The sequence below is a fragment of the Giraffa tippelskirchi genome, chromosome 6 (assembly GCF_054371585.1).
Source record: "Giraffa tippelskirchi isolate mGirTip1 chromosome 6, T2T-mGirTip1v1.2.pri, whole genome shotgun sequence".
In the NCBI taxonomy this organism is placed as follows: Eukaryota; Metazoa; Chordata; class Mammalia; order Artiodactyla; family Giraffidae; genus Giraffa; species Giraffa tippelskirchi.
Window position 1 is genome coordinate 98,231,311 of NC_137280.1, and position 26,632 is coordinate 98,257,942.

General features: G+C 47.6%; 1 protein-coding gene and 1 long non-coding RNA gene across 8 annotated transcripts; one reads left to right on the forward strand and one right to left on the reverse strand.

The window, feature by feature from the left end:
- Nucleotides 1-142: 142 nt before the first annotated feature.
- On the reverse strand, nucleotides 143-26,232 carry SLC22A5 (solute carrier family 22 member 5). 7 transcript variants are annotated; one of them, XM_081500096.1, is made up of 10 exons: nucleotides 25,799-26,232; nucleotides 18,937-19,040; nucleotides 11,563-11,604; nucleotides 10,197-10,259; nucleotides 8,902-9,028; nucleotides 7,067-7,167; nucleotides 5,004-5,218; nucleotides 3,242-3,424; nucleotides 1,950-2,085; nucleotides 143-1,578 (listed from the first exon to the last, which is right to left on the reverse strand). In XM_081500096.1, exons 1-10 carry the CDS (start codon nucleotides 26,189-26,191, stop codon nucleotides 1,491-1,493), a joined length of 1,452 nt encoding a protein of 483 aa, XP_081356222.1. In that variant the 5' UTR covers nucleotides 26,192-26,232; the 3' UTR covers nucleotides 143-1,490. The 7 variants fall into 7 exon arrangements, with proteins under 7 accessions (XP_081356222.1, XP_081356221.1, XP_081356219.1 ...); XM_081500095.1 differs by having other exon boundaries at nucleotides 11,539-11,604; XM_081500093.1 differs by having other exon boundaries at nucleotides 10,197-10,368; nucleotides 11,563-11,717.
- On the forward strand, nucleotides 7,739-12,999 carry LOC145510050 (uncharacterized). The gene is made up of 3 exons (XR_014056648.1): nucleotides 7,739-9,185; nucleotides 10,058-10,393; nucleotides 11,005-12,999. It is a non-coding gene; the product is annotated as an uncharacterized LOC145510050 (long non-coding RNA).
- Nucleotides 26,233-26,632: the final 400 nt, after the last annotated feature.

Genomic DNA, 26,632 nt, shown 5'->3' on the forward strand with positions numbered 1-26,632 from the left:
GCTAGTACATAGGGATCAAATCTTAGCTTTAGAGACTAATTATAAACTGCTGTTGGAATTAGTCCAAACTGACACAGAGAAAAGTCACGTGATAGTGTGGTATGACTTACCAGACTGTGAAAATAAAATTTGTGGGCAGTTATTATTTTAAAAAATCATTTATTAAAACATCTTCATTTCCCAAGGCACTTCAGTAGCTTTCACAAAAATACTTTTTTTTTTAAAACCAGGTGAAGCATACGCTCTAGGAGTACCATGGTAACATATTCAGAAAAGAGAAGACAATTTTACACTGAACACAGAATATCTCCCAGTGTTAAACCACTGAAGTGAGCAACTCTGAAAGACTGTGAGCACAACTTAACTTTCTTCTTTGTAATTTTTTCCTCATGATTAAGTATCACAAAAGGAACACACACAATGACATCATTTTGGCACTCAGAGAAGTGCTAGTATAGCTAAGGCTGGTGAGGCCTTGCAGAGGTGGCAACTGCAAACCATTGCTGGAGTGATTCTGGGTTGAAACGAACAAACAAAAAAAGACAAAACCAGGAGGCTAAGAAAGCAGCCTTTCCTAAGTCTATTCTGAAGGGCAAATAACTTAAGGAGAAAAAAGACATAACAACAAACAACAAACAAAACACAAACAATCAAAATCCACATTATAGTTTTGGGAGAAGAGACAAGTTTGCTTGTCTCTCTCACTGATTTACTTCCTTCAAACCATACATCAGAAACCATAGTTGCCAGGAGACCTGATTCACATAGTAGTGGAAAACAAGTATAGTAGATTCAGTGATGCATCTCTTATGGGCCCAGACAAGCCCAATGCTTTGATCAGATGTAAACAAGTCTACCCAGTAGTCACTCTGAGTGGTCTAAGTGCTCGTAAGTCAATGCACTTGTCTATGTTCTGTATCTGCTCAGTTCCCTTCACACTAAATTCTTCTAGCTTTCCCCAGACTTGTGTTCTCCTGACCTGGGGAAGCAACAATATCCTTTGTAACTGAGAAAGTATGAGAAATCAAACTTCCTGTGAAATTACTTCTCTTCCTCTAAAGGGCACCATTAGAGGGAAACGGGGAAAAGATGTTTAGTGGGGTGGGGATTGGGGAGGGGAGGACTAGACCCTCAGGTCTATCAGAGGCCTTTTTAGGCAGTCTGAAATTAAAATGTAAATTTAGCAAGTGCCTCTCCTATTTTTCCAAATCCTACTGGTTCTAGTTAGTGGTTAACGTCTTAGGAAGTGCCAAGTCCATCATTGTAATGGTTAGGGTTTATCCAAAGTTGTCTGTCAGTAGCCAGAGTCCCTGGAGAAAGGTAGTGTCTAGGACCATAAGCAGCTGAGTCTGGGTGTCCATCCATGAGCAAGGCAGACATGGTGTCCATAGAATCAATAGCAAAGACCTTTGCCACTGAAGGACCAGTGTCTGCACAAGCCACTTCTGAAAAGACAGTCTTTCCTCCTCACTTTCTCACTGGTGGTTGTGTTAGAAGGATGTGCTTTTAAGGACTGTGGGGCTTTCTTCACCATCCTTTAACATCCTTGTGTGGCTTGGAGTTTGCCTGTATTTTATTCTATAAAGACAAGTCAAACAAAAGTAACAAATCTTAGAAAGATTATCTACCAGTCTCAAAACAAACATCCGCCCCCGCACCCCCAACGCCATAGCTGAGGTTATCTCACTAAAGGGGAAAAAAAAAAATCATACAGCAGATTCTGAAAGGTTTCTCCTTGTCTCTGTACTATCCCAGAGTTGCTGTTGCTGTGGAGAGGTGTGTGATGACCTGGTGGTCTGAGTCCAGCTAGAAAGAACAGGCTGTAAGCACCTGGCCACATCTGATCCTCTTACAGCTAAACTCGTCCATGACATTTCTGAGTTCGTGGGGCACTCTCTGCCAGGCCCAGATCTAGCACATTAACTTTGTGAAGAAGGAGGCCTCCTTACCCTTTGACCCTTAGCATCTGGTCAATGGTGTCTGGGAGTGGAGTGCCGAAGGTCTCTGGGAGGAACAAAGTGAGGATGGCTGTCAGGATGGTCAGACTCCCCATGAGGATGTAGGGCAGGAAGCGGTCGTAGGCACCTGTGGCGAAGCAGACAGAGTCCCAAGCTGGGGGTGCAATTAGATGCGGTCTCTCCCTCTCCTTTCATGTCCCCAGCACTCTAATGGGGATCACCTGGCTTCTCGGCCTCAGCATCTCCCAGTCTGAGCTGCCATATTGGAAGGTGGCACCTAGTCATGTCACAGAACCCAGAGTTGGCACAAACCAGCAGTACCTTGGTGCAGGGGAGGGATGTAGACTGGAAAGATGGGGCTGGGCCATTTCTATTTGTATTTTCTTTCTTTTTTTTTTGGCTACACCCTGTGGCATGCGGGATCTCAGTTCCCCGACCAGGGATTGAACCCATGCCCTCTGCAGTGGAATCGCAGAGTTTTAACCACTGGGCCGCCAGGGAAGTCCCTCCATTCCTATTTCCTAATGCTGAGTTTCCAAGGAACTCGAGGTACTTATCCAGGGACAGGAATAACTCCTCCACCTCTCCAGACGTGTCACAACCCACTCAATTTGTCTCCAGGCCAGGTCAGGAGGTGTTTCTGCTTGTCAGATCTTTGTAGCATGTTCACAAAGTTCTCCCAAGGTGAGGCCACCCCTCCCCAGAGATGTGCCAGCTAGGAATGTGCAGGGGGACTGCAGCTGCTGTGAGGAAATAATTCTGAGAAAGATAAAACTGGGGCCCTGTCACATAAAATGCCATAATGCAGATTTTTGCACAGTATAAAACTGCTGCGTTGAGTGCTTCAAGTCACAGAGGTTCTCTGTTCATCAGATCTCTTCAGTGGACATCTTTCCCTTCCTATTCCTATTCCTTTTAAACTCCCTATTCCTATTCCTTTTAAATTCAAAGAAAGAAGGAATTTCTCCAATTAAGTACACTGGCTCCCTAAACACGCTGCAGTTTCTTAGGACTGGGGAATTATGTTCTCTGACAGAAGGCCTAGGAAGGCTAAAACAGGCACAAAACCCTCCACTCTTGTCAATTTCTTGCTTGTCTATAGGTTGTTTTCCACATGAGTGCTTCCACCACAGTGCACCTCAATAGGAACCTTCTCCAGGCACAGATCCAGTCTTGGCTGTGTGTACACTTGTTTTCCTGTTGAGCAGTCCCCAGCCCACATTGCAACCAATCAGTGCTTCCACTCCAACCCTCCTGTGTGGGCTCTGCCCCGCAGGACTTACCAAGGTAAACGAAGTAGGGAGACAGGATGCTGCCCAGGCGAGACGCTGTGGAGCTGACTCCCACACCCATGTTCCTGACCACTGTGGGGTACAGCTCGGCCGTGTACACGTAGACCATGGAAAAGGCAGCTGTGACTCCAAACTTACCCACCATCACCAGGACTGTAGCCAAGTAATACAGCTCTGGAGAGGCAAAGGGAGGCAAGTAGGAGGAGGCAACAACTCAAGGTATACTGCTGCTGAGAGGGTTGTTGTTGTTTTTTTGTTTTTTGTTTTTGCCTGAAACAGACATATTTTCTCTCCTTTTCTCTCTGGGAAGGGTTGGGGAGGAAAGTTTCTATAACTTCCTATTGTGGGATAAGGGGCTCATGTCCCTCCAAGTTGCTTACTGAGAGGAGGCTGGGACCAGCAGCTGTGTGAGGACACACTCTTCTCCTCAGCCTAGAGACCACCAGAGTGAGCCCCTCAATAATCCAAAGGAAACTTGCTCCCCAGTCCCAAAGTCACTAAAGGCATGTCTGTCACAGGGGCAGCTGGCACCCCAGAACCTCATACTGTCAGCACTGTGGAATTATCTAAGGATTTGTGGATAAATGGGAAATTCAATCATAACTCACTTCATTCTTTCACTCTACTCAACACTTCACAGACCAGCAGACCTTCAGGAATGACCCTCTGATCTCCCCTGCTTGCCGTGCCAATGAGGAGATGCTGCGAGTACCCTCTGGGTCTTCCTGAGCTCTGATGTGAGCCTCCCCACATACACCCCTGGGCTCCCAGTCACACTATGCAGAGTGTTGCCAGCCTCAGGGACCCAGAGGTCCCCCGATCCATAACAACTCTGGGTACCACCACGGACATAAGCGTCCATAAACCATTTTGTGAGTTTTCAAAGATCTCACACCCTTCTGTAGGATACAAAGACGGTTTTACAAATAAACTCCTGCAGCTGGCCTGTGAGAACCGTGCTGTGGCCTGACCCTCCCATTTCCCTCCCCTCACCTCTTACCAAACATTCCAGGCTCATTACTTCCTCAGGGTCTTGGCCTTTGCTTTTTTTTTTTTTTTTTTGGCTTGAAATGTTCTGCTCCTAGACTTTTTCATGGGTTTCTCCATCATTTCATCTGTTGCTACTCAACTGTCCCCTCTTCAGGGACACTGTCTGTGACCACTCTATATAAACCAGCTCTCCATTGTCCTTCACTGTCATTATAAAAGGTAACACTGTACTATACTTACTATAGTAAGGTCTGTACTATATTAAGCATTTTATTTGCTTGTTCGTTGTCTGTCTTCCCAACTGGAACACGAGCTCCAGGAGGACCTGGGGCCCTGCCCGACTAGTTTCCTTCTGTGTCGTTAGCCCCAAGCACAGTGCCTCCCCCACAGTAAACACTGCGCAGCTGCTTATTGAATGAACAAATGATTAAGACAGGGCCAGGTTAAAAAGACACAGGGATGGCTCTCTTCCCTCCCCCTCACTCTGCAGAAACAAACAGACACACATTAACTTGGGTACAAGAGTACCATCAACTGCCAGCCCCACATGGCTGCTGCCCCTCCTGCCCCCAAAGCCAGGCCATGATAACTGTCTGGTCTCGGGAGATACTTTCTCCTGATTTGTTGGATGAGAACACAGATACGCAGGCAAGCTGTAATGGCATCACTTCATGCTCTTTACTAATTGGGCGAGACAGTCTGGTAGAAACTGAATGATTCAGTGGATATCTCATTTCAGACCGCAGACACGTATGGGACTTACCTGGGGGCACGAGCTGGACAAAGAGAAGAACGCTGCCACCTAGGAAGAGGGCGGTGGCCATGGAGTACCGTCGGGGCAGGTGCCGCAGCAGCAGCCAGGCCAACACGTACGCTGGGACTTCAACCACGGCCGAAAGGAAGCAGTTCAAATAGACGTCCCCATGCAAGTTAGGTGTGTCAAGGGAGAGCCCGAAGTAGCCCACTGATATGGTCAGCCTGAAACAGAGTGTCAAGGAAAGCTGGAGAAGCACCATCCAGGTGCCTCCCTACCTGGGTGACTTTAAAAATAATATGGCAGGAAATTCAAAACTGTCCTCACCAGGAGGGCAACAGATTTAACCTTGAGTCCTGCTTCTTAGAAACAAAGATAACTTCCCCCAGACCAGGGTACCTTTTGGGTCAGAGCACTTTCAAAGCATTCCAAAGTGTCCCAGCAAAGACATATAATTCAGATAGATTTCCTGTGTTGGAAAAAAAAAACCAAGACCCAATGACCTGTCAACAGGCCTTTTGACTTTACAAATCCTAAGCTGTGTGTGCTCAGCAGTGTCTGACTCTTTGCGACCCCGTGGACTGTAGCCCGCCAGGCTCCTCTGTCCATGGGATTCTCCAGGCAAGAGTACTAGAATGGGTTGCCATGCCCTCCTCCAGGGGAACTTCCTGATCCAGGGATTGAACCAGTGTCTCCTGTGTCTTCTGCACTGGCAGGCAGATTCTTTACCACTGAGCCACCCATAAATCCTAAGCTGAAGCACTCACAAAAGCCTACCTCCCTACTCTCCGAACCTCCCAGATCCAGCAACTGCAGGAGGAACTCGGGAATGAGTAAAGGGGCAGCTATCGAGTGGGGTGCGGTAAGATTGGTGACATAACATAAAATAAGGAACAGTCACTGGTCAAACATTTAGAGAAAGATTCCTGGGAGACCCTCTGGGGCAACGAGCCAAGAAGAGACTGGTCAGAAGCAGTTGACCCCAACCCCATGGGACTTGTGAGGAGGAGAGGGAGCTCCCAGTGGGCCACCTGCGTGCCTGTCTCCAGCAGACATTCCCTCTGTTGATGGTCAGCACTTTTTGGCAAACCAGACCAATATGAATCAGACTCTTTCTAACTCATCTGCAGGTTGAAGCCACAGCCGCTATAATCAGGGAAGAGGGCTCATACAGGAGTCCCTGGGAAATCCAGAACAGGCGGCGAGCTCGGGTGAACCTCAGGACGGGTGACTCACTGCAGGCTGGCAAGTCTGTGGTGCAGGCTGAATGCTGGTTTTGTCTGAGGCCAACTCAGGGGCGGTGTGCTGCCCTGAGGGATCCTGGGCCATTCCTTGGAAATGGGTGACTCACAGTACCCCCCAGGGAGCAACCCAGCTGGTTGCCAAGGCTTGTTGACTCCAGCAATAAGGACTCTGAGATGTAGCCTGCCTTCCTCCCCGCCTGCAGGCTCAGGTAGTCACATGTAATCCCAAGGATCTGGCCACTGAGCAAACACTCTCTAGGCACTCAGATGTGTTCCTTCTTTCTGACAAGTCACAAATCCCTGCCTGACACACTTGGGGAGATGCCACGTTAGAAGGAACTTGAAGAGGACATGCAGGCCATGGCTCTGCCTCCAGGACAGTCTCCACAAACATTCCAGAGGGAAGACTTCCTGCTTCCACATTTCCAGAATGTACATAGCAGCCTCTGTAACCAAAAGGACGTGGAGTCTTCATTTAGAACTTCTTAAAGCCCTCACCAGTCCTCCTCTGTCACCGTCTGATGCACTGTCGACAGGAACAACTAAACTAGGGACCCAACATGAGCAACTCTTCACCTTATGACCCGGAGGGATCTCCAAAAATCCTGTATCTTCCTCAAGAGCTCCCACAACAGTTTTCGTACTCCTCTTCTGAGATTCCATTAAGAACCAGGACATGCCTACTTCTTTAACTGCAAGGCACATCTGTGCAACTTTCTGATGACACAGGCTTTCAATTCTGGTCTGAGACATGTCTGTAAATGTGAAGCCTGAGAGCTACTGCCAGAAGCTGCGTCTGGAGGCCCCAGGTAGGTCTCACTTACGCACCACAGAATTATGGACATGACGGTGATTATCCGGATGTTCCGGGTTCGGACCAGATCCAGGATGCTGTGGGACTGCTGCTTCTTGGAGCTTAGGTCTTGTAGCTGCAGACAACAAGGCAAGGGTATGGGAGGGAGAGAAAGTTGGAGACTTAGAGACCCCAGAACATACTTGAAACCCTGGCATCTTAGCTTTCTGTGTCTCTGACTTGGTGAGTGGTTCATGTTTCTTGCTTGAAAAGAAGAGTAGGTATAGAGGCTGTGTCTTGGGCTGCAAAAGGCTTCACCAGGCCTTGTTGATAACAAATTAGTGAACAAGAAAGAGGAAGAAAATAAGTGACCAGCCTGTAACGCGATGCAGCCAAGGAGGAGGCCTAAGCTGATTGCTCTCTCTGAGCACCACCCCGAACCCATGGCCACATTCCAGGGAGGCCTCTGAGCATTCCTTTCCAAGCCTGGCTCCCAGCCCTCTGGGTCAGAGAGAGAAACTGGCTGTGTAGTTTATTGATATGATATTTTTTAAAGAATTAATGTTTTTTGGTCCTCCTACCATGTAGTTACTGGTCTACTTCCAAGGAAAAAAAATTTCAGATAGAAAAACAGGAAAATTGACCTTGGCTTCACCCAGTGTAACTTCCTATGAAATTTGGCACGGCCAAGGACATTAATAGACCACACGTCTAAACACACTAACGTTGCTTTCTTAAGCAAACCCAGCTTTGGAGTCTGTTTTTCCTGAGTTAGCAGTTCAACAAAAGGTCAACTTTTGACCTAACGGATCCCTTGAAATAGCCTCATTTCTACAAAGATGCCAGTGGATTCATAGGTTTACCAGACTGACCTCTGCAAAGCTACCAAGGCTACCTCACTCAGAAGCATTCCCTGCCATCTACCCCTTACTGAACTCTGACCGGAGTCCTTTCTAGGACATCCTGAGTGGGAGCTGGTGCTGGGCCACTTCTTAACTGTGAGGCTGGCAGTGGCCAGCGGCTTTTTTGCCACCTCTAGTAACTGGTCTCTCTTTCCCAAGCCTGAACTCTGCATCGGAAGTCAGACTGGCTCGAATGCACCTTTGCACACAGCAATATGCTCCTGCTGACTCTTCTCACAGCCAGGCCCTTGTCTTTGTCAGAGCAGAGACACACTCCAGAACCCCATCAGCCAACAGTGACAACGTCTAACCTCTTCTGGGAGCCATGGGACTGAGGAAAGCCGCTTGCTACAGACAGGGTGGAAACAGAGGGAACAGGAAAGAGAAGCAACACCCAGGAATCAGGCAGAGCCAGGAAATTACTCACTGCATGGGAGAATAGGGTTTGCAGGAAGGCGTGAGGTTTGGGGAGGGTGGATATCAAAAAGGACCTGGCTCTAAGACGATACTCAACAACTCCCCACTGGTAGGCGGAAGGAGACAGGACAGCTTTAACTCCAAATCTATTTTTGTTTCATATTTTAGGCAGTGCATTATTTTTTTAAAAAATTAGAAACTGCCCAAGGTATAAGAAACAATGATTTCCCAGAATGCCAACTTCATGGAAGACCTATTACATATAAAGAGTTTTTATTATGAAAAGTAATGGTTCAACTGTATGATCACCTAAAAGAGAAGATTTATATACAAAGTATGAAAATCTAAAATCCATAAGAAAAGTAAAGGAATTGAGGTAGCTGGCACCTTCTCAACTTCTGAATTTTAACAGGACCTGCCTTGGGGGCAGCTGGGGCTTAGGCATAGAGAGGGCTGGGCTGCTTTGTAAAGGGAGGGCTTCGGGGCTGTGTGATGCTGCCCTAAAACTGTGGTCACCGGGACCCTCCCACCGGCCCCTGCATGGTGTTCACCTCACTGGAGTCAAAGATGGTTGAAGGTGCAATGATCCCATTGGTTTTGGCAGCCCTGCGGATGATCACCTCTGCCTCCTCAAATCGTCCCTGAGAGATGAGCCATCGGGGGGACTCAGGGATGAACCTGGAAGTACAAGAAGCAATTGCACTGAGACTTCTGTCCCTCAGACCAGGTGGAGCACAAGTGGAGGTGGGAAATGGGGTTTCAGAACCAGAGCGAGCTTTGAGGAATGTTTGATACTTCCAAGCCAGAAGCTAAGAGATGCACCATGCTACAGCCAGTAAGTGTGAGCCTCTGATTATACTGGAGTACACAGAATTTATAGGGGCCAACACACACTGATGGGATTCCTCCCTGGCTGGCCACTTCCCATTTCTGAGGAGTGGTAGTGCCACCTACTGGACACTAAGTAGACAGGCGTAACATGGGTTCCTGCAGCCTGGCTTCTGTCATGGGCTGAGCCCGGGTGGGGAGGGCGGGGGGCAACCTCATCTTGCTGTACTCCTCTGCTTGTTCCGGGCATCCACAGAAGCTTTTGCACTGGCCTCTGACAGCCTCTAGTTTATCCTCATCCCTCCCTCCTTGATTTTTCCAGTTGACTATAAAGCACTTGGGTGTTCTGAGACTTTGTGGATCTTATTTTCTACCACACCAGGTGGCCTCTGCCCTTGGGTCATAACCAGGACTCATCTGTGTCTTCTATGCCCTATATCTTCTCCCACTATGCTCTGCAATGCTCTCACATCCAGGTGGGCCAGGGACCTCACCATCCCCACCAGCAAAGTGGGATTCCCGCCTCAGCCCCTCAGCTGCATTCTCTCTCTTAGTATGGAATAGCCTCCTCTCTGCTTGTCCAGCTCTATCTTGGAGGCTAAGATGCAGCCTGGCTTCCTCTATCCTGCTATGTGGAGGACTCTCACTTACAATGTGCCCCCTCTCCTCTCAGTCCTGTGGCACGAGGCTGTAGCAACATGCAACCAGAGCCAGGGCCTAAGCTGTCTTGTCCTGCGGTCTGACAGCTTCCTGGAGGTCATGCTAGACTATCATCTCACAGCTACTGCTTTTTCCTCTCTTTACACCCCAATCAACCCAGCACAGGGCTGAGAACAAGTCTGTTGATTTCCTGAGGTTGTTTTGTTTTTGGCTTTTCAGTGGATGGAAAAACATGCTGAAAGAACTTAGGATGTGTGGGTTGCTGCTGCCCCCTAGTGAAAGCCACACAGAAGACACCCTGCTGGCAGGTACCACCAGGCACAGGGCATGCTCACCACCAGGCACAGGGCACACTCACCACCAGAGCACCGCACACAGCACCCCCGGCACCGTCAGCGCCAGCAGCAGCATCCGCCAGTCTCTGATGAAGTAAGCAAACAGTGGCAGCAGCATGTAGCCAAACGCATAAAATATGCACACGCCTAACGTAGAGAATATAATACGAACTGACTTGCCAAGAATTTCTGTTCCTGTTCAAAACAAGGGAGGAGTCAGGTTAGTATTTTAATTCTGGTCATTTCCTTATTCATCTTCTCTTGTGTAATTGTCAACATAGAGATAAGGGATCAGGCAGAATTATCTTGAAGTTTACAAGCCTTTGGCAGGGACAGGATTCTGACCACCTGCTGCAGGTACTTCAGGGTTCTCTCCTGACAGTCATCACTTCCTGAAACCCTATGCTAAAGATGCCATGTGGGGCCTCAGATTTAAATCTTCACTGAGGAAGGGTTCATTAAAGGGGAAGTTGCTATTATAGCCACACGTGCTGACTATTGCACTTTTAAGAAAAAATTTTCTATTAAATGTGAAGAGAAACAAATAATCCTTTCAACGATCAACCCTAGGCACCTAATGACCCAAAAGCTAGAGTTAGATTCCTCCGATCAGTGAGACTGGCAGCTTCTCAGTGAGAGCAGGCCAAAGCCTTGCACTGTGGATTATGAATTAAAACCCTGAAGGTCTTGTGACTAAACCCCATCCCTATCAATTCATTCTTTTTTTTTTTTAAGATTTTTTTTAAAATGTGGACCATTTTTAAAGTCTTTATTGAATTTTTTACAACATTGCTTTTGTTTTATGTTTTTGTTTTTTTTTTTTGCCCATAGGCATATGGGATCTTAGCTTCACAGCCAGGAATTAAACTCTCACCCCCTGCATTGGAAGGCAGTCTTAACCACTGGACCACCAAGGAAGTCCCTCAATTCATTCTTGTCAGTCAATTTCACTAGCCATTGTGTGTTTTGGGAGAGGCAGTTTTCTTCCTTGGTGAGCTTGCCAATCATGGCCCTTGCTCCTCATGTCATGCCTCCCTCTTTCCTTAGCTACCTCAGCCCTGGGAAATGGCAGCCCCTATTTTTAACAGAAGATGTTTAGATGAATTCTAGCAAAATGGCCAAGTACTAATGAGACTAAGGTGCCACACGTCGGGGGCCAGAGAACTGGAAATCAGCAGTTAGGCTATCGTGCTGCTGCGGACACAAGGCTAGGTAGGCACTTGGAGGACTCAGCTTCCATGCCTACTAATTGGGTCCATTAAGGATCCCTGGTTGGCACTGCCAGAGACCACCTCCCCGGGGGGACATCACAGCTGTCCCCAGAAAGTGGGTGGTGGGATCATGGTGAAACACAGGATCAAGTACTCAACTCCAAACTGATGGCCATACCCAGGACAAATGCTGCCACATAGTTGGAGATCTGGCCCATGCCTACAAGGAAAAACAGCACGGTAAACATCTCAAAGTTCTTCGAGAAGATCTGCAGGAAGCTGAAGCCTGTCTGCATGCCCATCGTCACAAACAGCACGTTCTTCCGACCAAACCTGGGAAGGAAAGGAGAGTGACAGAGAACCAGCTGGAAGACGGCAGAAGGAACGGGCCCCCCAAGGGGGGCTTTCCCCAGGGTCATTCAGGGAGGGGTTGCGGACAGTGCTGTCAGGGCACTTGGTGTGGGGGCAGTCCTGGTCTCTCGGTCCCTAGGCTGTCACCAATGCACAGTCTGGGCACCAGCGTTGCCCAAAAGGCAGTGCCAGAGTTAACACAATGATCACAAGGGACTGAAACACATTTACTTTACTTAAGTTCATACATTCATAATTAATATTTTTAAAGAGTTGGTTTACTTTGGAGGATAATGGGGAAACAGCTCATTGTAGTTGAAAACTGTTTAAATAAAGGGGAAGACATTTGTCCTGACTTTTCTATGTAAACTATATGAACAGTAACCAGTAACAGATGAAGGAAAGTATCATTTCATAAAAGTATTCCAACTATTAAATGAAACCAAAGTGATAAAATTAGAATATCATCCTTTTACGACTCCCAGTGAATGAACAGATATGGGCATCATGTTTCAATGACTGTTAACATCATAAAAAGAGACACTTGACCATTGTAGGACTCCTACAGTCTTGCCAAAGGGGCTGGATCTGAATCTGATGAAGTCTCTGGATCTAGCTGCAATTTGACAGAAATGCAGAGGAAAAAAGGAATATTTTCAATTGCACTCTAAGTATACCCTTAGCAAAATTCAGACTGGGAAATTCTACAGATAGAATCAGTTCAGTTCAGTTCAGTTGCTCAGTCGTGTCTGACTCTTTGCGACCCCATGAATTGCAGCACGCCAGGCCTCTCTGTCCATCACCAACTCCCGGAGTCTACCCAAACCCATGTCCATTGAGTCAGTGATGCCATCCAACCATCTCATCCTCTGTCGTCCCCTTCTCCTCCTGCCCCCAATCCTATCCAGCATTAGGGTCTTTTCCAATGAGTCAGATAGAATAGCCCAGGCAAAGAAAAGGATGGAGAATCCCTCGGTTAAAGAAGACTAACAGATATGTAAAAATTTTTAAGTGAGCAACACTAAACTTGTGTTTAAGGATGAACATTTGGATGATAAAACTACCAAAAACCCACAGGGAAGTGATTATTATAAGTCAGGATAGTGTTTACTGATAGGTGAGGGAGGCTACTGTCCTTGGGATGGGACAGATGAGTGGGCCTTCCTGGTGTCCAGCAAAGTCCTGTTTCTTGACTTGATGATACTTATATGGTTATTTCCCTGCAATAATTCATTAAACCTCATTTGTTCTGTGTGGTTTTCTATATCTATGTTCAATTTAAAATTTTTTAAAATGTTGGGTTTTTTGGATTTGTTTGGTTTTAAAGACAGTGCTACAACAAATAGGAACAAGTCAACCTAGTTCATTCAACCTAGCAGATTCAGCTTGAGTCAGGCCAGGGCTAGCAGATATCCATTTTCATTCAATGAATAATTTATTTGAACATCTATTATATACTAGTCACTATAAATGTATTTGAATAAGAAAAAAAAGACACTGATTCTGCCCTCAAGGAGCTTATAGTGTGTAGTTGGTGAGACAGACAGTAGTCATATTTTAATCACACTGCTCAATGTACGATCACACACTGAAACAAGAGCACTGAAGGATCAGCGTCCTGACCCACAAGGGACCCAACGAAGGAACCTATCCTGGACTGCAGGTAGGGGCTGGGGACCTGGGCATTCAGGGGAGGTCTCCTTGAAGGTGGGGCACCAAGATCAGACCCAAAGGTAAAGTAGTAGTTGACAAGAGGAGGTAGGGGAGAGTGACCAAGCTTTTAATGATATTCACAGTCGAGTGGGGAAGGTCAACATTAATCACATGATAACATCTTTTATTTATTTCTGATAGGCAATGTGAAGGCAAGGCACAAGGAACCAGTGTAATAATGTAAACCAGACACCCTGAGGAGGTCACCTGTGTAGTCAAGGAAGGCCGTGGCATGGGGGTCCGGGAATGTTTTGCTGTGACCATGAGAAAAGCACGTACAACTGTGGCTGGAGGGGCAGGACGAACGCACGCAAGGGGCAGCTAGTCAGGAGGAGACTGCAGAGGGTGCCAGGGGGCCAGACTGCACAAGGCCTTCAGCCACGGTAAAGAGTTTGGTGCTTCTCCCCATTACAACAGGGTTTTGTTGTTTTTAATGATACTGGCATCTAGTAAACAGAGGCCAGAGATGTTCTGAACATCTGAAAATGCCCACGATAGTCTCCCACAACAAAGCAGTCTCTGGGGCAAAATGTCAACAGTGCCGAGCTTGAGCAACCCTGGCCTAAAAGGAGACTCCCCTGCATTGTTCTGTAACAATAGCGCCCTGCACGCCAGCCAAGCGGTGGGGCCTCCCTACCCTGCTCTCCCCTCCCAAGGGCTCCCTGGAGAGTAGTGAAGAGGACAGCTCAGGGAGCCCGTCCACTGCAACAATCCTTGGCAATCTGGGTTTGGGGCTCAAAATAGTCACTTTTTAAAAGAATCATTTGTCTGTTTTTATTCTTTGATATTATATTTATGTGTACACAGGACATGTGTAAAATACAGAGAAGCACAGAGAAGAAAATAAAAATCAGCTATATTCTCTGACAGCCACTGACATTTTTTTTCTTTATTTTTCTAAATTGAAGTATAGCCAATTTACAATGCTGGGCTAATTTCTGCTGTACAGCACAGTGACTCAATTATACACATATAGACATTCTTTATTCCTCTTCTTTTCCATTATGGTTTATCCCAGGAGATTGGATATAGTTTCTTGTGCTATATAGTATTCAATAGGATATTGTTGTTTATCCATTGTAAACATAATAGTTTGCATCTACGAACCCCAAACTCCCAGTCCATCTCTCCCCACCTCCCTCTCCCTTGGCAACCACAACTTTGTTCTCTATGTCTGTGAGTCTGTTACTGTTTTGTAGATAGGTTCATTTATGTTATATTTTAGATTCCACATATAAGTGATATTGTATGGTATTTGTCTTTCCTTTTCTGACTTATTTCATTTAATATGACAGTATCTAGTTTCATCCATGATGCTGCAAATGGCATTATTTCATTCTTTTTTTTATGGCTGAGTAGAATTCCATTGTACATATGTACCACGTCTTCTTTATTCATTCACCTATCGATGAATATTTAGGTTGTTTCCATGTCTTTGCTATCGTGACCAGTGCTACTATGAATATAGGGGTGTACGTACCTTTTTGAATTATAGTTTTGTCCAGGAGTGGGATTGTTGGTCATGTGGTAGTTCTATTTTTAGCTTTCTGAGAAACCTCCACACTGTTCTCCATAGTGGCTGCATCAACTTACATTCCTACCAACAACGTAGGAGGGTTCCCTTTGCTCCACACCCCTTCCAGCATTTGTTTTTTTTTCCTTTCCCAGCATTTGTTATTTGTAGACTTTTTAGTGATGGCCTTCTGACTGGTATGAGGTGATATTTGTCACTGTAGTTTGGATTTGCAAGAAAGGCTCACTTTCAAAATCTGTCAACAAAATGTTAAACACACACATGTCCACAAAAATAAAAAATATCAGCTACTTCTTCCCCAGGGTTGTGCCTCCCTTATAATTCTGCACCTAAAGGTAACTCAGTGACATCAGATAAAACGCTTTGGCAACCCAGGATTATTTTGTTGCTCTTGACTTTTAGGCTTATTAATATTCCTGGAAGGAGTCCTATATAAAAAGTTACTGTTGATATCACAGACAACACTGGAGGGCATGAATGTACTGCCCTAAGGCAATCTGTTAGGCTTAGGTTTTTGACCTGGCTCACTTAGGAGAAAACTGTCCACCCCGCAGAGCCCTGGGGCCGCCCAAGGGGCTGCAGACAAGCTTGATGGGTGGTGCAAGGAGCTAAAGGCAGGTGCTGCAGCCAGAACAGCCACATTTTTGGCTATTTCATTTACTGGACTTAAAGGATCCTACTTAAAAGAAGAAGTCTGCTAGCAAAAAAAAATTTTTAAAGGTTTGAGAAGCACTGTACCAGCCCTTCTGAAGAATAAGGTAGTCTTCAACACAGTCACTAACTTTGTTTCTATTGTTTCCTTGGGAGCAGATCTTTTGAAACTTAAACACTTTCCTCAGATCATCATGGTGGTTACATGGTCATCAGGCTCCAAAGCTGACCCACAGAGATCTACCTATTCTATGACACAGCTGACCAGAAAAATGCACTGGGTTTCAACTCTGAAACTGGGGTACTTCCTCCTAGTTTTTCACATCAAGGTAATTTGAGTCTCATCTGCCACCCCACCCTGTGAGGAGGAACTCCTACTTCCGCTCTAGGATCCCACTTCCGCTCTAGGAGGGCCTCTGAGCTCAGTCCACGGCATGCGCTCCTCTCACTCTACATTGTTCCCATCTACTTTCCGGGCTTTGATGAGGGTTCTGTGAACTAACAATTCCCAAATGTGTTTCTCTAGCCCAAACCTCTCATGCAACACCCTATCCATACATCCAACTCCATACTCAATTACTCCTATGAGACCCTAAGTCTCATACTCACCCTAAGTTAAGTATGTTCAAATGGAACTCAATATCTTCTCCTACAAACTTGGTCCTCTTCCACGGGGCTTTATCTTTGGGAAGGGTATCATCATCTATACAGTTGTGCAGGCCAGGAGTCTCCCTCCCCTCACTTACTGTGTGCACATAGCTAAGTCCCGTTGGTTTTATCTCCTTCCGCTCCTCTCCATGTCTACCGCCTTCATCCTAGTCCAAGTCACCTTCATTTCCTGTATAAATTATTGTGATAATTTATATCACAATAAATTATATAAATTATTGTGATAATTATTGTGATAATCCCTCTTGTTTCCTTTCAATCCTTTCTCCACCAAGTTATCAAACAACTTTTTAAAAATGCAAATCTGATGATGTCACACTCTCAAAAGCTCCACACTGCTTTGTGATGAAAGTCCAGACTCCTGTCACCTGCTAAGCCTGGCCTGCTCTTCCACTTGGGACTCAGCCTGCCTCACTGCTGGGTCTCTATTCCACTTTCCACACCACCCCAGAGCACTGTCTCCAAGCTCCTACAGTGTACCATGCCTTTTCTTGAGTCTAGGCTTAAGCACTCTTGGCTTTCCTGCACAGAACACTCTTTCCTCTCTCCATCCCTTTAGCTGGCTAATGCCTACTCATTTTTCAACCCCTAGCACATGGTTCACCATCTCAGGCCTCCTCTGTCATACCCTCTCTGAGCACCTTGTACTTCTCTGTATCACTTACCATCACAAAGGGTAATAAGTACTTCCCTCAATTCATTGTTTAATACATTCTGCCTTGCTAGAAGGCAAGTTCTAGAAGAGCGGGCACCTAGAACAGTAGTTCACAGGAAACAGAGGATCAGGACTCTCTGGGCCCAAATCCTAGCTCTGCCACTTGCCAGCTGTGTGACTCTGGGCAAGTCATTTAATTCCTCTGGGCTTCCTTTTCCCCATCTATAAAATGAGAAGAATAATACTTCCTGTATCATAGGGTTACAAATATTAAATTATTTGTTGTTTATTTGTACAGTACTTGTAAGAGTGAATGGCACATATTAGCAGCTCCACATGTATGTATTTATTTATTTATTTACTTTGACTGTGCTGTGCAGCTTATGGGATCTTAGTTCCCTGCCCCGACTAGGAACTGAACCTGTGACCTTGGCAATGAAAGTGCAGAGTCCTAACCACTGGACCACTGGGGAATTCTCAGATGCTCTGTGTTTATTAAGTAAATGTAAGTAACTAACTGATGCTTGCTGTAGGTTAAAAGTTCTCTTGGGTGGGGTAGCTGAGTCATAGAGTAAGTGTATATTCACCTTCAGTAAATACTGCTATGCTCTAAGTGTATTTATAAAGGAAAAACAGGAAAAAAAAAAGCTTCATTAAAATACGTATTTAAGTATGTAAATGTTGAGATATCTTAGTTTCCCGCCCCCAGTAGGAACTGAACCTGTGAGCTTGAGAATGAAAGCACGGAGTGCTAACCACTGGACTACCAAGGAATTCTCAGATCCTCTATGTTTATTAAATAAATGTAAGTAACTAACTGATACTTGCTGCTAGGTTAAGAGTCTGGGGAAGCAAAGGCCTTTCTCCTAAAGGAGCAAGTGTCTCCGGCTCATCCAGAATCAACAGTCAGTGGTCACAGCCTACTTAACTCTTTAATGCTTACAGGTGACTGTGGGAATCTGTCCCTTTCAAAAATCACTAGATGACACACGGGAAAAGACAAATCTAGTGAAAAATGCACATATTTCTTATGAGGAAAGATTTCTCAAGTAAAGATATTAATCCGTAGATGCAACATGCCCAAACATCCCTCTGCATGAAAGCTACAGGGTAAAATGGCTGTGTTCTCAAAGCAGGATACATCCTCAGCCTGAACCTCTCTATGAGAGACTCCCCCTGCTGAGAGGATACTGGGACTCCTCTCCACTAGGTGATCCAGTGTGGCCAAGGACCTTGCTGAAGGCTATTCTCCCTGCCACAGGCTTCTCTCACAGACCCTGAAGTCCTGAGAAAGAAAGACACAACATCATAACACCTCTGTGAATATTGTGGCAACTCTGGAACTTTCTCCAGAAAAATGCTCGCATACAATCTCTGCAATTTTGTAGGTAATCTCCAGAGGAGATGAACTCCCTAAGCCCCAGACCTTGAGTCAAGAGCCCTGGAATTATGGGTTGAAATAGCACACTTCCTGATTGCTGTGAAGTACCATAACCATAAGTCTGTTAGCTAAAGGGAATCAGCTCTGTGTATATAAGAGTTCTGCCCATCACACTGCCATTGGCTAGTGAGACCTCCTCTTACCTTGAGGAAAGAGTGATGGTTTTGGGAACACAGAGGCAATTGTCTATGGAATGCCCTAAAATCTACAATACAGCTCATGTGCTTGTGTGTGGTGTCTGCCTCTCCTAATGTGCGAAGACACCAAAGAGTTATCCTTACCTAGAAGGCCAGCCAAGCGCCACAGAAGTGAATCAAGGCATATTTCCTGGTCAACTGGATCATGGATACACTCAACTGAGGTTGTTTTGCTCAGCAAGCATCAGTGAGAGGAGGCCGCTGACTCTCCTTACTTTGTAATGGAGTCTGTAGTATCGATGTGCCTTCCCCCTTTTCAAGCACACAGCCCAGGCTGAGAAAACACTACCTGGCTCTGTGCTTGGGTCCCAGCAGCTGCAGGAGATAGATACCCACCTTACCTGTCTGAGAGCTGCCCCGAAATGAAGGAGCCCATCAGCACACCCACGAAAAACAAGGAGATTGTGAGTGGGGCCTTCCAGTCGTCCTCACACACCAGGTTCCACTGAAAGAGGAGAGAGGGATGTATTACTTCTTTTTAAAAATGCTGTAAATGTTCGGCTTCTTGGAAAATGAAATCAGAACATCCCATATCCAGGCATGCTCTGTTTACATGACCGCAAGGGTGTGTGAGCTCACTAAGGCAGGTGATAGCCCATCAGGCAGCAAGGCATGGCGCAGGTTTCCCCTCAACGGGGAGACTGGCCATCTTGTTTTTCACAGCTTTTAGCCTCATTGTTTTGTTACCAGTTTCAGGAGGGGAGACGGGCAGGGAGCAGGTACTCTGCCTACGTGCCAACCCAGGAGGAAGGGCAAGGCTTCACATGGTCACTTCTAAGGATCTGGGCTGAGGCTGGGACTGTTGCTGGGGTGGGCAACCTCTCAGTGGGGCCCAGGCCATTCGCAGGGATGGCGTATGATGGTTCTGGAGCAGGGTTCTGCAGCTCCAAGGGTCAAGGCATCCAGCAAGGAAATGCAGCCAGAAGGCCTGTTATGCACCTTCAGGATCTGTTCCTTCAGCTCTGCTCAGGTCCTGACTCTGGGCCAATGACCCCTGGCTCCTTCTGCTGATATTTAGAGCTATTACCCCTGATGCTGTGCCAATGTAAGGCCCGATTACAGCCAAGAAATCTGAGCTGGGAGCCAAGAAGCTGGGTTGTAGCTTCTACTCTGTTAACTAGCTACCCAACCCCATCGTGCCTTAATCTCCCCATTTATGAAACAGTGATTGGGGGAGGGAACAGGTTACAGTGCTTGAGGTTCCTGGAATCTGGAGTAGAGTTGCATCCATAGTTGGCATGGGAAGAGATCTGTGGGCACGGGGAAGCACTGAACACTCACACATGAGACTGCTCCAGCCTAACAAAGGCCAAGAGAAGGATGAGAAACCAAAATAGGAAGCTTGCTGGTTCCCAGAAAAATGTTTCCCAGAACAGAGAGATGGTGCTCTGTAATAACCAAGAAGGCCACCTTCCAAGGAATTCAGCCCCTTGCTTGCCTGGTGCCAGGCTGCAGGCCTGCCCTCCACGGATTCTGTTGGCTCCTGGGGAGTGCGTGGCTTCCAAGAAGTAAGCATCTCTTCCATGTCAAGGTCAGAGGGAAAAACAAGTCTGCTTCTCAGCCCTGCTGGGCAGTGCATGCAGAAAGCCTCCAGGCACCTCAGAATGGGTAAGAGGGCAGCCCTCAGGATGGATCAAGAACCCCTGCAGAAGACGATAAGGATCACTCAGCCACAAGCTGGCTCTCCACTCTGGAGCAAGCCTGCGCCTTGGATGGACTGAGAATGGGTGGTGATCCCCACTCCAGGGAAGAGTTGGGGGTCACCAACTCCTAAGTCTAGAGGAAGCCCAGACTAGCAGGGGACAAGCAAGGAGCGCTAAGGCCCAAACATTCAGGCAATGGCAGCCTTCTCATCTCTGCAGTCTCAGTGGTGCCAGCACCCAGATACCATCTTCCTTCTAGGAGGGTGTGTGCTCCTGGGGCAGCTGCCATCCAGACACGGCTGCTGAAGTCAGGATAGGAGTGGCAGGGAGTTAGAGCTGAGGGACTCAGTGAGGGGGTGCCAGCCTCTGGGTATTAGAGCTTCAGGGCCAGATTATGGTTATGGCCACAACTGAATATGATGGGATCTATTCCCAGCTAGCAGGCACTACTTTTGTAGTGACGGAGATTTTAAAAAAGACTGAATAGAGTCATTAGTTGCTTCCCAATAGGTCTCTCATGAGGGCTGGGGTCTGATACAGCTGAGCCAGACTAGAAGTCCAGAGGGGCTTTTTCAATGAGTTCTGGAGTGGAACCTCTAACCCCCCACCTCGTGTTGGGTCTCCCAGTATAGGCTTCTAGGGACTTCTCGACTGGCAAGGCCAGATGCTAGCTGAAACCAGGTCAAACAATGCTCTGCAGGAGATAAGGTGACTGTAGTGCTCATCATGTGGATCCCCAGAGCATCTCTCCGGCTCCAGCAGCCTCACCCCCACCACTTGGGTCAGTGTCCTTAGTCTGGGCAAGTGTGTAACTACCTGAAGTAACTGGGCTCTCCACCTACTACCAACATTTCTTAACAATTCTTATGGCCTGGCTCTGGGTCCTCCAAAAGCAAGCATGGATTAACAGTTCCTTCCTTCTGGCCACAAGAGGTCAGGAAAGGTTCTAGGTTTCAAAAAATGAACAAAAGGGCAAGCACGGACAAGGTTCCACCCAGCCAACCCAACCCACCCACCTGGCAACCACCAGATGGACTGCAGCAGGCTCTAGGACTTGGCCTGACACCCCTAAGGAGGGGTGGGATGAGAAGCCCATAGAGTCCAGGTTATGACCCAAGGCTTGCTGTCTTTACAGCAAAAAGAATCTAGTATTTCTATACTGAATTCCTGGCTTGGCAGCCGTGACTAAGGCAGCTACAGATCAGCTCACTGAAGACGCCACCTGGTATGAAGGATGAATTGTACTGGCTGATGATAATAGGTATTAACCTTAGAACTAAATGTGTAGGTTTAAGATTTATGTCATGAGCCTAGCATCATTACTCCTCAGCTGGGTGAGCTGTAAAAGCAGGAGCAAACTGAGGGGAAAAAAAAATCTGAGTAACGCTGGCAAGGGGCCTAGGCTTGCTACCCTTCCTGGTTAGAAATGTGCCTTTCTAGCAATGATGGGTTCTTGGAGATAGCTTATATATATAAAGCTTTTTAAATTACATACTTTAGTTAGGCACAGTTTGTTTTATGTAATTGATACCTCAATAAAGCTGTTTAAATTTTTAAAAAGAAAGAGAACTGTGTCTCTTGAACGCAGTATATAATTGGTGCTACTTCTCAGTTATGGGAAGTACAGAGACGATGTAGTTCCCTGGGACTAAATGTTCTTACCTGTGAGTTGACTGGAAGAAAAAAGTGATAGAGCCTGTGCCCACAGGGCAGAAGCTCTTTCCTAAGATGTACCTAGCCTGACTGCATCAGTGGTCAAACACACTGGTAAGCACTACCCGTTACTGAAGGCCATGCAGTCCTACACACATTTCATCGTGCCTTCTGTTGCAGTTAATGGTGAATCCTTGACCCAAGGCTGTCAGGGCAAGGAGAAGAAGAATTTGTGACCACATCTTCTAAAAGCCTGGCAGAGCCCTGCAGTGGAGAGACTCAGTACCTGTTTGATACCTAGGTGAGTGAGTGACTCGATGGATAAAGGACTGTTAACCTTCCAAAACCATACTATCCCTTGGGTTTCGTCCTTGGGCGCCCAGACGAACCCTGAACTTCATTCTCATGAACAGATTATTTTCCTTTCTCCCTCATCCCTTCTCTGTGTCAACTGTCAGAACTTTGACCCAGGGTGTTGGTTGTCAGCTAGCTAGAGTCTCAATCTGACCGCTCATGGTCAGATGGGTCTGCTGTGACTGTATGTACACAGGAGCCCACGGGGATTTCCTGCAGGGGCAGGAAAAGGGTCCACACTTCCCTAGAGTCAGGGGAGTCAGAAAGGCAGAGCAGTGAGGCACTGGCTCCAGGTCTCTTTGCTCTCCCCACCCTACAGTCAGCCCGGGGCCTGCCTCCCCAGCTGATGTAGCTTTTTCTTTAGGTGGATGTAGAGGTAACAGTGGGTGCTCTCCTATTTTCTAAGACTATACACTTGGAGAAGGAAATGGCAACCCACTCCAGTATTCTTGCCTGGAGAATTCCATGGACAGAGGAGCCTGGTGGGCTGCTGTCCATGGGGTCACACAGAGTCGGACACGACTGAAGCAACTTAGCATGCATGCATGCATTGGAGAAGGAAATGGCAACCCACTCCAGTATTCTTGCCTGGAGAATCCCAGGGACAGAGGAACCTGGTGGGCTGCTGTCTATGGGGTCGCACAGAGTCGGACACGACTGAAGTGATTTAGCAGCAATACACTTATGAGATAAGGCTGATGGAAAAGCTGGTCGAGAAAAAGAGGCTTTCCAGGACAACAGGGAGTAAGTAAGAGTGTTGCCAAGGGCTGGGGCAGGGGGGCTTCTGGGAAGCAGAGACTGGCAAGGGGCAAGGGGACACAGAGAACTGCTGGATTTTTGGCCGAAGAGACCCTAACTCATGAGTGCCAGAGTAGCTAGACATTTCCAAAGGAAACTCTACAGTCACAGGCTGTGCTATGGCAACACCGAAAAGGAGGTGACCCAGGCAGCCTGAAAAATCACCCATGTTCCCAGAGAAGGAGGCAGTGCTGGGCCAAGGAACACTCAGGGATTGGAGCACCACTGCATAGTGGAGTGGCTGATGCCCCAGTACCCCTGGGGTGACTGAAGGGCTACAGAAGGGTTCAGCCTAGAAGCTCATGAACCACTAACCGATTCCAGAAACATGGGAAAACAACCTCTTTCACCTCATAAACAGTGTCCCCTTCTTTCTGCCAGTCCCAACACCTTGTTGCAGATCCACACGGGCACAAGCCCCAGTCTCTGGAGTGGGGGATTACATTTACTTTGAAATATTCCACTTAATGCTTTTTGACCACCCCTGAGTTTCTCTTTTATGAGTTAAACCTGTCCTTTTCTTCTTCAGTTCTCTCACAGTGGAGAAGATTTCAAAATTATTCATTAATCCATTCAATAAAAATGTTCCTGAGGACTCCATGTGCATCCAGCATCAATGTCAGGACTTGCAAGATATAAGTGCACCACAAAGTTCAGTACTACGTGTGCACTCATCAACTCCAACAAAGAAAAAAAAAATCAAACAGGAAACTGGGGGGTTTCATCTTCTGCTGAAAAACATGAATTCCATACCAGTGTACTTACAAATACCTCTAGGTATGATTTGGGGCAGAGGGCAGGCTTGAAGACATTTAACAGGCACAGGACTAACTGCAGTGGTCAGCCAGGCAGGTCCCATTGAAAGAAAATGTGCCTTAGAAAACTGGAGCCATTAGAATGTTAATGTAACAGCTTCCAACAGTGACTGTTCACCAGAAGAGAACCAGCAGCCTTGAACCTAAAAGTCTGGCATATTAGCATCCTCAAACAAAGAGCTGAGTAATGTATTAATCTTGCCTCCCTGCAAAGACTGACAACCTGGAAGTAGGTGAAAGGGCACAGAGCTCTTACGAAACTGTTAAGACAGCTAAAGAAACAGCTTAAATATATAAAAGGAAAGGCTGATATTGGTAGCAACATAGCTCAAGAATCCTTCTAAACAGTCTGCCTTTGGGAGCTCATCAATGCTATCACTGCTCTCAGTCAAAGGTAGGATGGGGGCAGCAAAGAAAGAGCAAATGATTAGACTAAGTCAGAAACATTAGGGGTTAGGGCAAAGTCTTAAGAAATGCCACGAGCTGCTTCTGACTTCACTGCCTTCTCCTTCCACAGGCAGCCAGATGCAGAATTTGCAGGGACTTCTAAGTCATGGAGTATGGCTTCCCCTCTGTGGTCTTTGCCTGCAATCGGAGGGAGAGCCTCTACTTTCACAATGCGCACTGGCTTCCAGGAGGGTGACAGACTCGCTCGGGAGGCTAGGATCGAGGATTTGGGATAACTGGAAGTTTTAATACTACGGGCACTCTTCAGCCACAGATCACAGTCAACTACCCCCAATCAGTGCCTCGTCTCTCAAGCAGCAATGCCTGAGGACACTGGAATGGTGTCACTTGCTGAGATCCCAGTGGGGCTCTTCTCACACTCCTACTACACACATGTGGAGTAAGGAGGCACAGATGCTGGGGACATCAAATGTCCAAATATACAAAAAACAACACACACACACAAGTTTGTTGTGGCAGCACTCAGACTACCTTGAAGGGTGACAACCCCCAGAGGCAACATACACACACAGTCTCCAGAAACCATGTAAGCCTCGTTGAGGCTCCAGTAGGGTTTGATGCCATACCAGGAACTATGGACCATTCCCTTCAGCCTCTTCCCTGTGAATTCTGACCTTATGCCAGGTTGTTTCTTGCTGTTTCAGACTTTGTCTCTGTTGAGCTATACACCCCAGACTCATCCACAAGCCTCCTTCTCCAAGAAGCCTTCCTTACTCCTCAAACCCCTGTTCCTGACACTCAGTGAACCTGGGCACCGGAGAGTCTTTCAAGAAGTGCTCTTTTTAATGTCCTGCTTGCTCAGTTCTGCTGAGACTACACAGAGTCAGAGTGCCAGAGCTGGAGTAAGATGCAAAGCAGAACCACATGCATCCATAAATATCACATCATACATCCAGCTTTAATGACTACAAGGTCACCGGGGATAGAAAAGGAAAATCCAAGGGGCTGGGGAATGAGAAAGGTTTTCCCCCTGCTTCCGATGAACTAAGGCTGTATGCTTTAACTAAATCTGGCTAAAGACGTTTCCTTAGAATACCCTAAAACATTCCAGGTCAAGAAGTCACTCCGAATAGATCTTCAGATGCACAGAATCCTAAAAGACTAATGATAACTGACCATAAGTAAAAAGTAAACAATTTTTTATGGGGAATGACTTTGACTACTCAGTATCTTAAGAGTATTTATAAGGATTGCCAAGGCCTTCTTGGCTTCCTTTCCAAGGTAGCTAACAAGGATGGGTGGCCAGACTGACAACCGTGCTGCGATGGCTATGATCTGTCTGGAAGTCACCACGAAAAGTGATCCTGAGCCACCTGGCTGGAGGATGTCCATCACCAGTATGTAGCGAGTCCGCGGAGAGGGAGTGACAGCATCCAGCACTCACCTTGGCGGGTGGAGTGCGCGACTTTAAAGACAGTGAAGGTCCTGCCTACGCCTAGGTCTCAGGTCCTGGGCGCGGAGCTGGTACCCACCTCGGTGACGATGGTGGACAGGTAGATGTCCTGGCTGAACTCCCAGCCATCCAGGCAGCCCTCCTGTTCCAGCTGCTCCAGGTCCACATCGCGGCCCGGCTCCAGCCCGAGCGCCGAGAAGTTGACGATCGTAGCGAGTCGGTAGCGGCGGCAGCTCTGAGGCACCTCGCGGCCGTCCTGCAGCCGCAGCGGGACACTGTGGTTGCGCCACGCGCTGCTCAGGTTCGCGGTGTCCGGCACCCGGCAGTGGTGTTCCGGGGTCGCCGTAAAGAACACAGACGACAGGCCATTGAAGCCGTTGGGGATGATGCTGGCGCTGAGCAGGAAGAAGATGAGGCGCTGAAAGGGCCCCCACTCTCCCAGAAAGGCGGTCACTTCGTCGTAGTCCCGCATGCCGCCTTCAGCTGCCGGCGCGCGGCGCGCAGCCCGCGGCCAGGGGTCGGAGGACGCGGCGGCGAGCGGGGGCGGAGCGTGGCGAGCCTGCGCGCGTGCGCGGCGGATCCCCACAGCGAGACCGAGCAAAGCCTGGGGATGGTCGGCCGACTGAACAAGTTCGCAAGCTCCTGCCGCCGTCGCGGCCGAAGCAACTGGTCTTACATAGTGCGCGAGGCCGGGGCGGGCTCTGGGCCTAAGCCGCCAGGCCCGCCCAGCCCGCCGGTGTTGCGGCGCGGACGGGGGTGGAGCTGGACCGCGCGTGACGGCGGTGGGCGGGCTCGGGCCTCCGGGCGCACCTGGGGCTTCGGCTGGTCGCTGCCCCCGGGCGCTCTCGGTCTCCGGTGGCCTCCGTGGGCCAAGCCCTGAGGTTACAGCCGAAGGAGCCCTGGCTGGGCTGAG